The sequence below is a fragment of the Micropterus salmoides genome, unplaced genomic scaffold (assembly GCF_014851395.1).
Source record: "Micropterus salmoides isolate LMB-PRFRI ecotype aquatic unplaced genomic scaffold, ASM1485139v1 Ms_hic_scaffold_12, whole genome shotgun sequence".
Classification (NCBI taxonomy): domain Eukaryota; kingdom Metazoa; phylum Chordata; class Actinopteri; order Centrarchiformes; family Centrarchidae; genus Micropterus; species Micropterus salmoides.
In genome coordinates, this window is record NW_024040263.1 from 2,602,489 (window position 1) to 2,621,193 (window position 18,705).

Sequence of the window (18,705 nt, forward strand, 5' to 3'; positions counted from 1 at the left end):
AGATGCCTCCCTGATGTTACTGCAAGTATCTGCCTGAACTCAGCATTGAGGAGACCATTAATTCTGATCAAATCCCCAAATCCGTTTGCAGAAATGTAGCTCCAAATTTGCAAGGAACCCTCCACCATGATTCTAATATTGTGTCTTCACTGTTGCCTGCAGACACTCATTCTTGCACCACTCTCCAGCCCTTCAGCAAACAAACTGCATTCTGTTACAAAAAATTTTTTTGACTCATCAGTCCAGAACACAAGCTGCCATTTTTCTGCACCCCAGTTCCAGTGTTTCTATGCATAATTGAGTTGCATGGCCTTGTTTCCATGTCAGAAGTATGGTTTTTTTTGGCTGGAAGCCTTCCATGAAGGCTGATTTTGATCAGAATTTGGATAGGTGTACCAGGGTCCCACTGTTTTCTGCCAGTTCTGAACTGATGGCACTGCTGGACATCTTCTGATTGGGAAGGGAAGTAACCATGATGTGTCTGTTTTAGGTCAACAATTTGTATGTTCCTTCATTAGGGTTGCAAAAAACTCTTTCAAAAAAGGAGGAGGAGGTTAGAATTCTTTCTGAGTTAATGTGTTTTGCATTTAGGCAATAAATTAAATTAAAAAGACCGATTGGTCAATGGTCTGTGACATTCTTGTAGAGGATTGAATTGGTGCCATTTGTAGTGAACAAATGTGGATATGTTGTATACAAATTTGAGAACTCTAGCTAAAAAATTCGGTGAGTTATAGTGACTGAAGCAAAAAGTGTTACAACCATACCCGGTCTCCCCTAGTCCTACAGAAGATGAATAATGGTATTGATAATTATAGTGATATTAATGGCTAGTAATATTTGTAGCAGCGAATGTTGTGTAGGAACACGAGGGCAGCAGGTGACTCACAGCCACAGAGCCAGAAACACCTGCAGACAGGCTTTTTACCTTTACACTTCCCAGGACCACCACAGCCCTCCATTGTTGAAGTCGGGGAGAAGTCGGTGCCTTGCTCAAGGGCACCACCATGTGGAAGCAGGGGACACTGCTACTGACATTCATGCTCACAGATCACTAAAGAAACAAATCGGCTCTCACTGGCTGGCAGAAACGGCGAGGCTGCTGTTTTTCCGGAACATTTGTCAGGTCTGTTTTTACGTGTGGCAAAAATCTGAAAGATTAAAACATCTGTTGTGCCGTGGGGTATTTTATTCTCCACATTGATTCAACTACAGGCTGACATTATGCCACATAACCGACTATTTCTGTTATAAGCTTTTCTGTTTAACTTCTCATCGTCTTGTTATAATTCTTATGTTTCATTCTGCATCACATGGTCCTCCTCCCTCTCTCCTCCTCCTCTGTCTACCCTCTCTCCTCCTCCATCCCTCCTCCTCACATTTCCCCGGTGCGGTGCTGCTGCCTCCGTGTCCTCCGTGCGGCGCAGCGCGGCCATGGTGGACTCTCCCATGAAGAAGACCTTCTCGGTGCCGGAGATCAAACCGCTGGACCAGTACGACTTCAACCGGGCCAAGACCTGCGCCAGCGTCCGGTGGCTGCTGTCGAAATCGTACGGCTCTGCAGGTAAAGTCCAGTCCAGTCTTGCTGTCCACATCCCTGAGGCGCTGCTTGGGTGGGGCGCTTAATAATTAATCCCGCTATATCCTAAATGGAGCTCTGACTTAGACGTTTTATTTCGCGTTCAAGGGAACCTCCAGCTTCCTTCTGCATTTGGCATCCTTCCTTCTCTGCAGCTGCACTGATGCTTATAGTTAACCTGCTCGTCCATCAGAGGCTGTGCAGCTTTACATCGCATGTTACCATACCAGTGAAGAGAAGGCCAATTATTGACATGAATATGAGGTCTGTCAGAAGGAATCTCCTCAGTGGTGCGTGATGCATGAAGGAACTGGAGGCTGTCATCGCTGCAGTGCAACAAAGCCTTTTGTCGGAGCCGAGTATCAGGCCTGTGTAATCAGCAGTAATATCTCATAGAGAGAAAAACGGCTTTAAAGCCTGTAATTTCATGAAACGACCGTAAATATACGTATACATGTGTGGGCCGGTTGTAAATGGGTCAGGACTGCCTAATATTTGTGTCAGTGTTACGCACCACGCTGTGCTATAACGCGTGGCAGTAGCTATAGTGAAGGTGACATACAGCTCTTCTAAGACAATAGAGTGCTTTTGGGAACAGCTGCTGCAACTGTATCCACTCATTTAAATATTTTTTCAGAAATATGCTTTAAATGTGAAAGCATACCTGTCAGTGTTGTAACCATATTTTGAGTGACCATATTATAGCAAGTGCATTAATGTATGGAATGACACAAGACCAGAAAACACCTGCACATTATTTTTTATAATTAAGTGTAATTGCTATAAATAACACCCTTTATAAGGCTTGTAATGTTTAAGTTTAGTTGACACTGTCTCAGAGATGTGGTGGTGCTGTATTGGATGACATCATACTTTAGGGTCCTCCTTGCAGAGGTGTAACTATATTTTCACTAGTTATCATGATTATTTGTGCATCTATAACACCTTTAAAAAATATATAATTAAACAATAGACATGTGTAACAATAGACATAATCATATAAAATCTACAAGTTATAGAATAATAATAATAAAAACAAAGAGTTAATTATCAAAAGTGATACATTGTCTGTCAGTCACCTAAATGTTTCAGCGCTGTTTCTGTTATTTCACAACCTTTTGGGTACAAATGACATGGTCCAGTCACAGATCAGCCCTGTCTGTGGGTTCAGGCTCTGCTGACTAACACAGTGATGTCACACTGTAGACTAATACTGCAATAGCAAAGTTCCACAGTTACTGTTGATGCAGTAATCCATGTTTTTTCTGTAGTAATAGCTTTAGACAGAATTTCATGTTACAATTGTATCCGGTCTAGCAGTCCATGTGACAGGAGGAGAGATGAGCTGAAAACCTCTCAGCAGGGAAGCTTCATTGTCGTCTGTCAACTGGAAAATGCCCACCGGGTGCCTCATTGAATTTTAATGGAAGCCCAGAAGAAAATCGCACCAATAAAGCCACACATCAACACACACTCCTGATTCAGCTGAGATTTATTGTACCAGACATGAGCAGAGGATGACTTCTCTAAAAACGAAAACATTGCTTTGTCTGGGACATTTCTTCCTTGTGTCGTGCAGTTATTTTTGAGAACGTGTTCAGTTTGTCCATGTCACTTCTAAACACACAGTGAATGAATGGAGCCTGTATAGAAGTATACAACTCCATGGCCTGCCATGGCTATTTACCTTTATTTAACCAGGAAATGAGATTAAAAATCTTAATCTACAGTATCTCAACAAGTGTCCTGGTCATGATACTGTAGAAGCATAGTTATATGATACAACATATAAGAAAGACTTCTAATTAATTGAAATAAATCTATATATAATCAAGGATCACACAACAGAGATGATCAGAAGGATAATGTATGACTGACAAAATAACAGTAGTAAATATAACAAGAAAAACTGAAACTTAGTAAAAATAAATATGTAAACTATAAATCCTAAAAACATACAATATAATATTGCACCCCAAAAACTCACCAGATATACTTTTTTTTTTTTTTGGCTCTTTAAAATTACAAAAAACATGTTTTTCATTGTTGTTGTTGATGAGTTTTCATAATGTCTATTTCTGTGGTAGAAAGTAATTCCAGTGACACTTCATTGGGTTCATTGGGACGCTGTTTCTGGAAAGACGAGTTACTGTTGAATCCTGTTGACTATAAATGTTCAGTACTGTGAGCACACGTGAAAATTAGTTCACCTCTGTTGTGTTGGGGCGAAGGCAGAAAAACTTAAAAGTTGTTAGTTACAGCCCCAAACGTGTTTGTGTGAGGACACTTTGGAAGGAAGATTTGAATGAGCCATATTATCTTGTTACCTGCATGTATATATTTGTGATTTTAAGCACCTGATCATCTAAAATCCATAGGATGGAGCACTGTTGTGCTATTTTAGCTGCAGAGGCCTGTTTCTGTTTTTCCTGATTGAATTAGTATTATGTTAAATGGGTTAGCTGCGTCCTATTCTGCAGTCCAGTCTCATCGCCTCTGCTGTGATCAGGACATAATGGCCGCTTTCCATTTCCACCATTCCCATGGCGACGGCAGTCCTATTCCCTCCCAGTGCTGCAGAGTGTGAAAGGCGAGGGTTTAACCCCAAATAGTGTGTTTCACACTGCAGTGGAGTGTGTGCTTAAATTATTGTTTATGTAGTGACACAGGTAGATTTTATATTCAAATGCATTGTGGTTATGCAATGATAACTCTTCTTCTCTTTCATCTGAGTATTACAGAGAAAGGGAGGAGAGGATGAGAAAGAGTCTCATAAACAACAGTAGGTTACGGAGAGAAAGAAAAGAAAAGGGGGGGGCGTAGCCCTCATTACGAGTCATAGTTTGATGTGTAAGGACAGATGAAGGAGTAGAGAAGATTTGGCAAAGGCTTAGAGGGAATGAGGATTGACTGTAGTTGTAAATGGAAGAGATGTAGACTCTGATATTCCTTTTAAGAAGTCCACTCAAATCTTCAGGATTATCCCGACTCCTTGTACAGCCTTCCAGAGGCTGCAGAGTTGGAAAATGGGTCAGTCAGGAAAGTGTGTGTTTTTGTGTCCACATTGTGTATGTGTCCATGAAACGACCCACTCGTAGTGGTCTGAGCTCCTTGCACATCATAGATTTCTTGACATGCACATACACACAACCTAGCTGAGCTGTTCATGCAGATGATAATATTATCTTTTCCTGCAGGCTCTCTACAGTCAGACATTGTCACTTACTGTCACCTAATTTATATAGTGGGAAAAGTCCTTCAATTTTATTCAGTAGTTATTTCGTTTTCTCTTCCAGAACAGATAATATAGTCGAGCTGTATTCGCTTGGCAGCAGCCTGTGCGACTTTTGTAACGTTTTCCTCGTGGGACGTTGACAAAGCAATTCCCTGCATTAGTTACAGTAGGCGTCCCTCTCTTACTCAGAGAACAATGCAGGGAAGCTGACTCATTTTCACCATATCCTATATCTGCAGAAAGGCAAGAAATATTTTATATCTGCACAATAAACATCATGGTCCTGTTTCTCCTCACATGCACCTCAGAGAATGTCCTGTAATAGATAAACGAGTACCACCACTTAGTAATTATCTCTGCTTGCAGAAAAAGGACTCTTTCAACTTACGTCATCCACTGAAATATTAATTCTCAGCTGTTCTGAGTTCATATGCAAGGTTGTTTCTTTCTGTCTATATGTTACCAGGACTAAGGGTCTGCAGCCATGCTAGAAGCTCTGTGAGGCCACACCGCAGTGCTTTGACCAAAATGCTAACTTGCATCTTAATCCATGCTGATGATAACCATTTATAATGTTTACCATGTTCACCATCTTAGTTCTGCATCTTACCATTTGCTAATTAGCACTAAACACAAAGTACAGCAGAGGTTGATGGGAATGTCATTAGTTTCGCAGATATTTAAACTAAAGTGTTGGACAAAGTCATCAGGATTCGTCCTCTGGGAACCATGAAAGTCTGCACAAAATGATGTGCAAATCCATCAAGATGATGGTGAGATATTTCAGTTTTCATAAGGGAAAACTTTGCCCTGCAGAAGGTGCTAGAGGAAAAGTCAGTCGATCATAAAAGTTATTTAGATTCATCCTCTTGGCACCTGTATTATATTTCAAGGCAATTTACCCACAAGTTGTCAAGGTTTCACTAAAATTCCGCTATGATGCTAGAGGAAAAGTCAAGAGATCACCAAACTCAGCAGGATTCATCCTCTCAAGACCATGAAAGTCTGTTCCGTTTTCACGGCGGTCCAACTAATAGTTGTTTAGATATTTCAGTCTGTACCAAATTGGTGGACCGACCGACATTACCATCCTTAGAGCCACTCACCAAAGGCGGGCTAAAAAGCTCAACAAGTCTGTCCTCTTTTCCTGTTTCAGAAAATGTTCCTGTGGAGTTGCGGGAGCCACTTTACAAGGACCAGTATGAACAAGAGCACCTCAAACCATCCGTCTCCAAGCTGCTTCTCTCCCCGGAGATCTACTGCCGAGCTCAGGCCCTGCTGGCCCAGGCACACGGGGTCTCTCTGCCAGCGTCGCAGGGATCCCCGGCCGACAACTCCGCCCTGCTGCAGTTTCTCATTAAAAAAGGTTTTGCTCCAAAGATCCAGGATGTAGACGTCACCGAGGAGGACCTCAGCCAGCTCCCCATCAAGACGGTGTGTGTGGTGGCTTAATGTTTTTGTATTTAGGTGTTTATTAGTGTGTGGCCATTGGTTTAAATTTTTTCTGTTTTGCTTATTTTGCCTTCTTTGATTTACAATGGCTATGATACCTTTTTATTTAGGCATTTAAGTAAGAAAATGTCACATTACAAAGTATTAGTGAGTAACTGAACAAGAATTATCAATGTGAAGATAAGTTTGTCAAGTGAAAATATTTTGTCTCTTCGTGCTTTTCTCTCAGTTCAAGTAAAGGAAAAGTAGCAGTACTAGTAAGGAGTAAGGAGTAGTAGTAAGGACAGGAAGAACAAATGGAAAGAAGGAAGAAGAGAAGGAAGGGAACAAATGAAGAAGAAAGGACAGAAGGAGGAAAAGAAGGACAAAAAGTAGTGGGAAAGTAGCAAAGATGGCGAGACAAGGAAAGACGCAAGGAAATAAAGTACAAGATATTTAGCAGTACAAAATACCAGTTTAAAAAAATATAGTGTGACTGAAATTATTTGTAGATTATTTATGTGGAATAATAGTAGAAAGTCAAAATTAAATTCCCACCACCTGCTGATTTTATACTTAAATCTGTCATTGTGTGTTTAGAGACAGTCAGATCACATGGTTAAATAGTCCCTCTTGTGATTGGTGCAGAAAGCCCACCTAGCCCTGATTGACTCTCTGATGACACTGGCTGCTAAAGAGGCGGTGGGCAGGGTGAAGATGGCGCCTGAGGCGGAGCAGATGGGTGTCGGGGCTCCCTGGGAGAACGCTTTGCTCTTCTGGGTCAACAGGGTAAGACCTAAAATACCACGGCAACAGTGCTGATGTGACTTTCAACCAACACCACCGTTGATCACTGTTTTTCACTCAACACCTAATTTAAATGTGGTTTTCCGTCATTTATACTCAAAACACAACATCACTGGCAGCTGCAGCCTTGAGAATCTCACAGCTCTGTTGTAGCTTCTCACTTAGATTGTTTGGACCTTCAAAAAACAGCATGAAATTTATTTAAGGAAAGCAGAAGGTCTCAATAGACCCAGAGATGTATTCAAAGTCTTTATTATGCAAAGTGTTCTTTTGCTGGTGTGGATGTAGCCAAGAGAAATAGTCCCTTAAAGCTGATAGGAAACTGTGAACTTTTTATCATTAGACCATACAGACAGTACAGGTGTCGCTAATTGTTTTTTTTGAAAGACCCCATTAAATTTTTTAAAATGCCTAATGAAGAACTGCAGACTATAGTGAGTTCCACTAAAAATATTGGTTATATGCATGATTCTTTATGATGTAAAACAATGTTTTATCAATAAAAAACAACGGGGTAAACACTACTGGGACCTGGAAGTTATTAAAGACTAGTTATCAATTGTACATTTTGTCTCTTCACTTTTCATATTGCTTCAAATTGTTTTAATTTATATTTATATACTGTGTCATCAGTTTTATCTTTGGTTCATTTATTTAGCTGCTTCAGGTGCAACATGACTGGAGGAATATAAGTTCTTATGTTTTTGATTATTGATAGATTCACTGGGCTGTGTATCATTATTTGACTCAGTTTCAACAAAGCAGAGTGCCTTAAATACTGGGGGTCTTCGTTCCATCCTGGTGGACATTTTAAAAAGGTTTGGGTTAAAAAACAGTGAACTCATCCTTTTAACTTCTTGTAGCTGAACCAGAAGTTAAGAGAAAGCACAGAAGAAGAAGAGCTCCCCAAGTCGCAAACATGTACTGACCTGCAAACTGCTCAGGACGCGGTAATACCCCCCCCACCCCCACCCCTACACACCTACATAAACACACGCATGATGTTTTGCTATTAAGCTGCTGTCTCTCACACTGTAGCTTTGTTGCTGAAGCTTTTAACACCGACATTGCTCTGCTTTTCTGTTTTCTCCCCCTGGTTTGTCCTTGTCATGCCTTGCCTCTCTGGCAGTGTCAATCCACCCGTTGGTACTGGAAACTAGTCCCCGTAAGTGTACTCTTCTCATGTCTATCTTTCTCTCTGAGTCTGTCCATCTGCTATGGCTGGCATTATTGTGCCACACATAACTCTTATCGGTCCTGTTTTGAAAAGTGCCTTTGTGTATGAAGATTATGTCATTTTTTGTCAACTGACCAATAAGATGCTATTATTATTATTATTATCTGATGATGTTGTGGACACTGGGGCGTGTATGACTTTGTTACATTCAGTCATCAGTTTCATCTCAAACTGCCCAGATTATCAGAGCCGAGGGGGAGAAGGAGGGAGGGAGGTGAAATGACTTTCCTGCTGATTAATAAACCCCTCCCCCCTTTGTTTGTCCCCTTCTCCTTCTCCCCCTGTCGCCCTCCTCTCTCTGAGTAGTGCCATGTGACTTAGTGGTGTGGCGGTTCCCATGATGACTGGCCCCCTTGTCATTTATGCTTGTTTCCCTCTCTCTGCCATCCCCCCCATCCAGCATGCTATCGCTTTTTGTTTGAAGGAGTCGGGGAATAAGCCACCAGTGGTAACGTATAACACCTCGCTCTTTTCTCACCCTCATCCTCCACGTCTCCCGTAGCAACGCACTCGACTGACTGACAGACTGACCAATCGCCACACCTCTCCCGACCAATGACTGACTGACTGACTGACAGACTGCAAACTAATCACTATTCCAACCCCGAGGTTGGATGGATCATTTAAAATTCATTAGCATTTAACAGTATTTATCCATATTTATTTATGTTTTTACTGCTTTTCTTTAAATTGTGTGTTCCAAATCCATGTTATAGGAGGCATAATAACACTGTATGTTACTCTTTGATGTTGATCTTTTCATCTTTGTCCTCCTCCAACACTGCTGCCTAACATCATTCAGCACAAGTTACAGTTGATGCACATGCAGCCTTTGTTTTGGATTATTTTGGGTGTATTATATCTCTTGTGCACATTAAAAGAGTGATACAGTGCTTTTCATTTTGATCAAATTCACCTTTTCTTATCTGATTATGTATTATGTACCTGATCAGAATTGAAGGTTCACAGTGTCGTTAGTGCCTGTTTCTGCTGCATGGACACCAGAGGACAGACGTCCTCATTTTCACTTATAATCACTTTTTCTACCCATAGTTTTACTTTCATTGTATATTTTTTCTTGTATTTTTTAACCTTTGCACTGCACCTTCTGGTTGGTTGGTGTGTGTATGTATGTGTGTGTGTGTGTGTGCAAAAGTTTCTTAACTGAAACATCACTGGTCTTGCGCTTTGTTTCTGTGGGTTTTCTTCTCTGGACTTTTGCTGGCTTCATAGTTTGAATCGATGGTTTTATTTATTATCTGAAAGAAGGACAATCCTGTCTGCTTTTCTATTTCTTTACACCCTGTTTTAACTCTTTTAAACACAACATAAACCTTTATCAAATTTTCATGTCTGTAACTTTCTCTGTATCTGCCTTATGATCCCTCCTCTCTTCCCCTCACTTGCCCGTTTGCTGTTCCTATTTCCTACTTGTCTTTGCACAACTTGTTACCCTCTTCTCCCTTATCATCCATCCCTCTCTTTTCTTCTCTAGATTCGCTATAGGAAGGACAAAGTGCAGTCTAAGCTGACTCCTACTTTCCCTCTGGTTTCTGCGGTCAAAGATCTGTCTAATGGCTGTGCTATAGCTGCTGTGTTGCACTACTACTGCCCCAGCTTGCTGCCTCTAGAGGGTAGACACATATACTCAGATGTAAACACACATGCATACAAGTACACACTTGATGATTAAATATTTAGATTTGGCTCCAGACTACTTGTCCATCATCATAATACCAAAAACGCTTTCCATTAAATCTGGTATCTTCAATAGATGTTATGTTCGCTGGGAGAGAATATATTACTACATCTGTACAATCATTTTGACTCTTAACAGTAGTGATACATGATATTTTACATGATATTTTGGAATATACATTTCCTGTTTCATATTTATATTTTGATGCTGAAGTGCAGTAACCTTTATTTGTGAAAGCATTCAAATATTTCAATAGCATTTGTTGTTAATAACCTACAGTGAATCAAAAAGTATTGGACAGCTACCTCCCACCGACGCATACATTATATACTACATATTAATGTGTTTAGTTATTATTATTTATCTGCCTCTACCAGATGTGTGTCTGAAGGACACAATGTCAGTGGCTGACAGTCTCTACAACCTGCAGCTGATCAAAGAGTTTTGTGAGAGCAGTTTACAGAGTTGCTGCCCCCTTGCTGTGGAGGACCTTCTCTACGCGCCACCGGTTCTGCATGTAAGCGTTTTGACCATAAACATTAATCCTTATTAATAACTTATTAGCAAGATGGGTATATGGATTGAAGAAAAAGGCAAGCCAACTCCACACTAAATTAACTGTGGAAGAAAGGTACTGCTGCACTGACTTGAAGTTTACTGGGTGTAACGGTGGTGGACAGAATATGCAGCAACCACTAGATTTCACCCTGGGTGTAGTTACTCTTTATGATGTTGACAGTCCACTTTCCATGCGGCATCCCTTTGCTCTTTTTTATCTTTACTAAAACTCTGTGAGTAGTTGCTGTCTCTGTGAAACTAAAGTCACCCAGACCTTTTGCTTCTTCTGACCATTATAATCTTTCCACATGTGAGTCACCTCCATGGTAACCTAATATGCTCTTTTCTTCAGCTAAACATCATGAGCTTCGTAGCGGAGCTGCTGGAGTGGTTTGAGGTTAAGAAGCCTGATTTTGTCCAGCCCATACAACCCATCAACCTCACAGGTTTGTGACTTCCAGCACGTTACTTAGAACATTTCTGTAATATTGTTATATTGGCTGGTGGCTGTTTGATGAATAAATATCAGACTTATGATCAACCTCTGAAATTTCAGTTTTTATCTCTTTCTCTTTTAGATGTCTCGGGGTTACTAGACTGTACAAGTCCTGTCAGCGGGAACAGCAACAGGTACCAGCATCTCACTAGTAGCACCCACATGAAAATGGTCATGGTAGAAAAATGAGGAATGATCCTTCTCAGTCTGGTGTGGGATATGTCCTAAACCAATCAAAAAACCTAACCTACTACAAACATTTATTGAGCCGAAACCTGATTAAAAATTTAATAAACCTGACAAATGTAGTGAAATAGGACCTGGTTGAGCCAAGGAGACATTTTAGAGAACATTTCGAAGTAGATCCCAGCCAAATGGCCCAGGCTTACGCACACACTCACTATTGTGAAATGTCACATTTTACATTTGCAAAAGAGTTGTGAACAACAACATTTTACTGTTTTTTCTATCTCAGCGGTTCTCCTTCCTTCATCTTCAAACAACCCTTTGTGCCCATCTCCTCCCCAGTGTCACCAGGTAATAAATTGAGAGCAATACGCAGAATGTTTTTATTTGAATGGATTTAACCAAAATATACTTGTATAGACTTCTTTTTATCTGTCTTTCCAGAAAACAAAAGTTGGACCAAAAAACAAATCAGGTAGTGATACTTAAAAGCTTGATGTGATTTCTATAGTAAATGTTGTGTTGCATCCATATTTTACCTTAATTTCTTCAAATCTTCTTACTTTGGCTTCTGTGGTCTCTGCTTTTCCATTCTTGTCTGGTACAACCCATCCATTTTTCCATCCATTTGTCCACCCTTCGTCCATTGCCATCCACCTCTCTGCAGTCGTCCTCTGTCAGCAGTGACTTTCAGCATCCCATTTGGGCTGGACAGTGATGTTGACATTGTCATGGGAAACCCAATAGATTCTGTCTTTCGCTCTGTCAGCACTGACAGCCTCACCACCGGCATCCCTGCAATGACTTCACCATCAGCAGGAATGACTCATGTCCCGTACAGCACTCCAGAGGAGTTCAACCACATGGTCAGCGCTTCTGCACCATCACAACGCTCGTCCTGGGGCCCTTACGCACATACAACGCCACTGGGAGAGCTGCCGACCATCGAGGAGGCGCTACAGGTGGTTCATACTCCTAGCAGCAAAGATCGGAGGAAAGGAAGGACAGCAGATAAAGGTGGAAAAGGAGTGTTGGGAGGAAGGCCAGAACCCAGGTTACGTCCCGAAGGAGCCCCTGCTGGTTTCTTCCTACACTCCCCTAAGGAAGATAATCCCCAGTTCAGTAGCTCTGCTCCCAGTCGCTCTGGAGTCCTCTACCGGCCTGTTGGAGGAGAAGTGGGTGATAATAAAAGGCCAGGAAGGGAAGAGAGAAGGGAGAGAACAGGGCGCACCTCTGATATGTCACGTGATGACGACTCTGTTCTACGAGATGGCAGCGTTGACTCCTCTGAAGCATCGGATGATACCCCTAGAAATGCCCCTGGTAATATTCGACCCAGTAAGGGTTGCCAGGAAAATCACAGCAACAGCAACAGTCCACGCATGACAAGCTTTGCTGAGCGACGAGACAGCAGACGAAGACATCCTGCTACTCCCGGGGAGGAGTCAGCCTCTGCTCCGACCCCAACAACCCCAGGCACTCCACATACACCCTCCACCCCAGCAGGGGCACCTGGCTGCCAGGACAGCCCATGTCCCGGAGGCCCTGAACCAGGCACTGAGGCCTGGGAGTTGGGGGCTCGTCTGGAGGAAAAACGCAAAAGCATCGAAGCCCAAAAAAGACGTATTGAAGCCATCTTTGCCAAGCACAGACAGAGGCTAGGAAAAACTGCTTTCCTTCAGCTGAAGCGAGAGCAAGGGGAAGGAGGAGGGGAGGGAGCAGAGGAGGATAATCTCACACTGGAGGAGCGGCTCACTCACATGGAGGAGCAGCTGAAGCAGGAAGAGGAGAAGGAAGAAAAGGAAAAGAAGGAGAAAGAAAAAGACGGAGAGAAGGAGAAAGAGAAGCCATCTGTTTCTGATCCTCCTCGGTTAGAGAAGCAGGTCACATTCTCTATTGAAAGTAAGAAAGGGGCAGAGAAAGAAAAAGGGGCAGAGAAACAGAAAGGAGGTGAAGCTGTCTTAGTGGAGTGCAATGAAGTGGTGCAGAAACTGAGTGAAGCTCTGCAGTCACTACAGAAGGACATGCAGAAACTTACAGAACAGCAACAGCAGCTAATGAGCAACCAAAGACCCAGAAATACGCCCAAAATCACTCCAAAATCAACACCCAGAAGTAACACCAAAACACAACCCCAAACTCCTCCTCACACCCCAACAAAGACTCCACCAAGAACCCCGACAAATACTTCTACAAGGAGTACTAGTAAAGCCTGGGTAATTCCTGCGGGTCCCATTCTTCCCTCAGCTTCCTCCCCGTCACGGCGTTCTCACATTCTTACCTCCCCAAAAACTATCATCTCTTCCTCTTGTCCAGCTCCTCGCACCAAGATCCACTCCTCCTCCGCTCCCCGCAGTCCCAAGCACCACCCACGTCCCCAACATCAGCCTCACCCACGGCCTTCTGAACTCAAGTTCCCCCCACTCAACCGCGTCTTGACACCAACCCAGAATGTGGACACCCTCCCCCACCTGAGGCGTGTGTCCCCCAGTAAGTGTCAGGTTCAGACCTCCTCCTCCTTCCGTATCGGTGGGCCTCAGACTCCTCAAGAGTCTCCTCAGCCTACCCAGCAGCCACAGCCTGACGAGAGCACCTCAGACACAGGCTCTATCGAGACACCAACTCAGTTCAGCCTGGAGCTGGAGCAGGAGGAGGTGGAGGCTCTAGGGAGGCTACCGGTCTTGGCACAGCCCAGACAAGATCGTTCAAAGGCTGCTGGTGGAAGCAGCTCTGGCGCTCCTTCTGAGTGCTCATTTGAGAGCGAGACTTTCTCCATTTCTGCTGCGTACAGTGCAGGAGATGGAGGTGCAGGAGACGGAGGTGCAGGGAAGCGCCGCAGCCTGATTGAGGTGTCACTGTCATCTCTTGGAGGGCCAGAGGGAGGCAGTGATGAACCAACTGATGAAGGTCAGGAGTTTTCTTCTGATTCCATGAGCGACCACACAGAACCTGCTGTGGAACTTGCTAGAGGATTAGAGGCTACAGAACCCCTAGACCCCATAGAGCAGCTGGAGCTGGCCACAGGAGCTGGCATGATGCCAGAACAACAAAGTGAATCCAAAGGAGAACAGAAAAGACAGACCGAAGATTTGGAACCAAGTGGGGAACAGAATGAGTTGGGGACAAGAGGAGGAATTCAGTTATTCTTTCAGGTGAGTGCTTGCAAAACAGAATGGAGGGACTAGAAGAGTTTGTTTTGCATGCACTTTAATTCTGTCATGACAGTTGGGTATATGATCTTGTGCTTGTGTTGTTGTAGGGGGAGGTACATAGTGCGGGGGAGATGGCCCAGCGCAGAGCTCTCCTGTTCGAAAAACAGCAGAAGAGAACTGAGGAGCTGAAGAAGAGGAGACAGTGGCATGAGCAAGAAGAAAACAGGTAACACAGAAAAACACTTTCATGAATACACCTGCACAAGGCTTGGATGCTCACAGAGTTCTTTGCATAAATTTTTTTAACTAATAAGCCCAAAATTGAGATGCACCCATGTAAAAGTAACCTTATTCCTCTTGGTTTCAGACCAGCATTGTCAGACATAAGAGTGACTTCTCCCTCCAGAACACCCCCAACAGACACAACCTCACCTTCCCCCACACCTCCTGCCACCCCGGTCCGCCGGGGAGATTTCACACGAGGTGAGTACGCACGGCGGCAACAACTCAGGATCATGGATGACTTGGACAAAGTGCTTCGGCAGAAATCAACCAGTCAAGGAGGATCTTCCGCTAAGAAAACACGTTCTCGGCCTCGCAGCATGACCAGGGAGGAAACACGGCTGTCTCTGAGCCCAGCCAAGGGAACAACTGGTAAAGTCAAAAGTGAAAAAAAGGTTATTAACAAATGAAGTGTGTTAGATGATTTCAATGACTAAGCTGTGTTAATGTCTTAATATTTATGTTTCTCCAGGCTCTAAGTTGACCAAAGTCTACTCTCACTCCTCCCTCAACCTGGCAGCCACGGATGAGTCAGGAAACAGATGTGCTGACCCCATTAAGAAACCCCAGAGGTACACTACAGCATAGGTCATTTATATGGCTCTTGTCTATCATAATATCGTTTTTAGTCACAGTCTTTTTAGTCCAACCGTTTCATCCAGAGTGAAATACCTCGCCAACTATTGGATGGATTGCCATGGTCCCTGAAGGATGCATCCAGATGACTAGAATGGTCCCCAAATGTTTTGTCTTGTCAAAATTTTCACTTATGCAGCTGAGGAGTAGAAATTTCATGGCAAGGGACCTCTAAAATGAATGATCACATGCTAAATGTAATCATACAATAATAATATCCTAAATGATGGTTAGTATAGATTTTAACAATGCTAAGCATAAGCATGTTACTATGTCGAGGTGACTTTGAGGTAAATAAAGGTATACCCCCCAAGCAGGGACTTTTTGGGGGGTAAAATAGAGAACCCAGAACTAAATTTAGACCCTGGTCCTTTTGGTGGAAACGCAGTGAGTTCCTCCAAAGCAGCTTTTGTGTCTCAACACTGTTCCAGTCATGTGTAAATACTGTTCATTGGCTTACTCAAATAGAAGTGAATTACAGCCAAAGAACTGGAGTTGTGTCAGCATGTTGAATCCCTTTTTATCAGACTTTGAGAGTGGTATTCTCCAGTATAATACAGATATGAGGTGATTATTGGTTCATTGTTTGAACTTTCTCCACCAGCCGTCCTAATTCGCCTGCAGGATGTGTGACACCAAGTAGACTGGCAAATCATAACAAGGATAAAGACGGGGAGAATGGTTCCAATGGAACCTCGCCTGCCACAGAATACACAGGTAGTACAGTGCTACCCAGTGCAGTATCTCTCAATTCTTGAGTACACACATTACCAAATGCTTACAATTGTACACATGGGTTAGCATAAACAAGTGTGCCTGTGTTTGTATTTGTAGGTCCAAAGCTTTTCAAAGAACCAAGCTTCAAGTCCAACAAATTCATCATTCACAATGCTCTCTCTCGCTGCTGCCTCGCTGGAAAGGTCAACGAGACACAAAAAAACAAGATAGTTGAGGTAGAGGATTCATTTTACTTTACTACTCATAACAATCATTTAAATCTTGTGAATTCTGTTACTAATGCATTTTTAGGCACCAAACTAGGTTATTTGCATGTTTGAAGATCATACAAGCAGATGAAGGCTAAAACACATATGATTTCTCTTACTTCCACCTTTTTCGAACCCCAGGAGATGGAGAAGAGTCCTGCCAACCACTTCCTCATCCTCTTCCGTGATTCCAACTGCCAGTTCAGGGGCGTTTACACCATGAACCCCGACTCCCAGGAGCTCGTTCGAGTGGCTGGCGTAGGCCCGCGGACAATTGGCTCCACCCAGGTGGAGTCCATCTACAAGTACAGTTCTGATAGGAAGCAGTTTAGTGCCATCCCCTCTAAAACAATGGGCATGAGTGTGGACGCCTTCACCATCTCCAGCCATCTTTGGCAAGGAGGAGCAGGAGGAGGAGGAAGCAGGAGATCAAGCGTTACTAAGAAGGCAGTCATTTCCAAGTGAGGATTATAACACATCACAGTGACAGATCATTAAAGAGAACACTGTAATCACACTGTAATTATAGTGAAAACTATCATATGGAGAACAGTAGGAGCAGGAGAGCAAGCATTACTAAGAAGGCCGTCATTATCATTTCCAAGTGAGGATTATAACACTTGATAGTGACAGATCATTACAGAAAACACAAGAATTATAGCGAACTGTAGTCAAATACAAAAAACAGTAATATGCACACAGAAGGGCCTTTACCCATGTGTGCATACATAAACCTTACCTCTCTTGCCCCTGGATTTTACTACAAATACAAAATATAAAAAAATAATTTGTACTTCTTAACGTATCCCCTTAACGTGCATGACAATGTTAACAGCACAATTTCTTTTGCTAAACAGAGGCACACTCATATCCAGTGTACAGAGGAAGGTTTTGTAAAATGTTAGGTTAATTGCACAAGGAAGAGTTACTTTTAAAAAGTCTCATTACTTATACTTTCGTTGTTTGAAGTACAAACTCAAAAATTACTTTTTTCCTTGAAAGGAAACAGAAACTTTGTTAAGTTGTTTATTGAAAAACACTGACTTTAATAAGCCGCAAGATTGCCATCTGTTCCCTCTCTGGTTCTGTGGACTCAAGTCTTCAAATAGAACACCAGTTTTATACATTAAGCCAAACAACAGAGAAAATTTCTTCTCGTCACAGAGTGACTGGCAGGACTATCTTCTACAACTTTCATGTTCAATTCTACCAACAAATGTCAGTAGGTGGATCAAAGTAAAAATTTGTTTTGAAAAATGAAAGATAGCCATAACCATGTGATGCAGAGAGCAGAAGTGAATGTCAAAGATCTGTGAATGTGTGAGTGGTTTTCAGATATGATTACCGCAGCATGAATGGTTATTTACTGTATGTGGTATAAGCTTATTTCAAAATAATATCACAGTGAAAACTTCTGGTTTGAGGAAACTATGTTGATATGTATGAGCACCAGATGCCAATTAAATAACACCAAAACAAATAGCATATTGAGGTTGACGTATCATGCCAAGCTTACATTTAGAAATACCCGGATTGTTGCGCTCTCACTCAGGGATGGGTTCCAATAGCTGGATCCGTGACCAGGGAATCACTTTTCGAATCTTTTATTCACAATGTCTCTCAGATAGCCTCTTGTACCTATTTCTGACACTACATGCATCTGCAAAAACATGCACTTAGTCATCGACACGGTTATTAGAAAGACTGACTGACTGAACATGGTGGACCGCCTTAACTTAAACGTTTCGAAATCAACGAAACAAGTCTTGTCAATGTTAAAGTATGAACTTGTGGCATTTTTGATAACTTGAGAAGGACTGCCGGTGTTACACTGTAATCTGTAACCTGTAGCAGAGCAACAATGAATTTGCCATCAGATAACGTTAAGTGCATAATACATGAAGAGAAATTTGTGGTTTAGGTGATATTTACTGAATTATAAAGTAGAATTAATATTATTTCCACCGTGTTGTTTTTATTTCAGCTTCTACAGCTTCTGCAGCCCCCCAGTGATTCAGATTTGATAAAATGCTATTGAACCCCATCACTACCTTTGGTAGAGTGCATACAATTAAATTGTGTTTCAGACAAGCATTCGTATATGAAATCACAGACTGGATTAAACTCCACTGATCAAGCCGTTTCTCTCTTTCGTTCTTTCTTCCTGGTTTCCTGCTCCCCCCACATGGCCTGTTGTTTCTCTCACACTGAAAAATGCAAATCTTGTTGACAGCAGTCAGTGTAACCAGTGTTGAATGTGTGTCTTGATAAGATGTGACATTGGTTAACAACTGCAGTCGGACATTCATGAAATGTATGAGTTTGGCCTGTAAACAGAATTTCTCAGCCAACTTCTTTTTACGTTTTGGGAGCCATGCTACTAGGTCTACTAAGGGGCCAGCTGCAGAGGTTTGAGCACAG

The 18,705-nt window shown here is 42.5% G+C and overlaps 1 protein-coding gene across 2 annotated transcripts; it reads left to right on the forward strand.

Moving 5' to 3' along the window:
* Positions 1-1,434: 1,434 nt before the first annotated feature.
* On the forward strand, positions 1,435-18,421 carry LOC119898658 (calmodulin-regulated spectrin-associated protein 3-like). 2 transcript variants are annotated; one of them, XM_038712835.1, is made up of 19 exons: positions 1,435-1,564; positions 5,971-6,248; positions 6,894-7,034; positions 7,916-8,002; positions 8,182-8,217; positions 8,690-8,737; positions 9,785-9,923; positions 10,366-10,505; positions 10,899-10,992; positions 11,125-11,176; positions 11,518-11,579; positions 11,673-11,703; positions 11,896-14,380; positions 14,488-14,606; positions 14,748-15,034; positions 15,135-15,234; positions 15,903-16,015; positions 16,133-16,251; positions 16,426-18,421. In XM_038712835.1, the coding sequence occupies exons 1-19, from the start codon at positions 1,435-1,437 to the stop codon at positions 16,747-16,749; spliced, it is 4,785 nt and encodes a 1,594-aa protein (XP_038568763.1). In that variant the 3' UTR covers positions 16,750-18,421. The 2 variants fall into 2 exon arrangements, with proteins under 2 accessions (XP_038568763.1, XP_038568764.1); XM_038712836.1 differs by lacking the exons at positions 1,435-1,564; positions 5,971-6,248; positions 6,894-7,034; ... (1 more) ...; positions 8,690-8,737; positions 9,785-9,923.
* The last annotated feature ends 284 nt before the right edge of the window (positions 18,422-18,705 follow it).

Excerpts from the sequence above, each read along its gene's own strand:
- LOC119898658 (XM_038712835.1), top strand. The coding sequence starts at position 1,435 with ATGGTGGACTCTCCCATGAAGAAGACCTTCTCGGTGCCGGAGATCAAA. Across the intron at positions 11,177-11,517 it reads GTCAGCGGGAACAGCAACAG|CGGTTCTCCTTCCTTCATCT; the intron begins GTACCAGCATCT and ends TTTCTATCTCAG. Across the intron at positions 11,704-11,895 it reads TGGACCAAAAAACAAATCAG|TCGTCCTCTGTCAGCAGTGA; the intron begins GTAGTGATACTT and ends ACCTCTCTGCAG.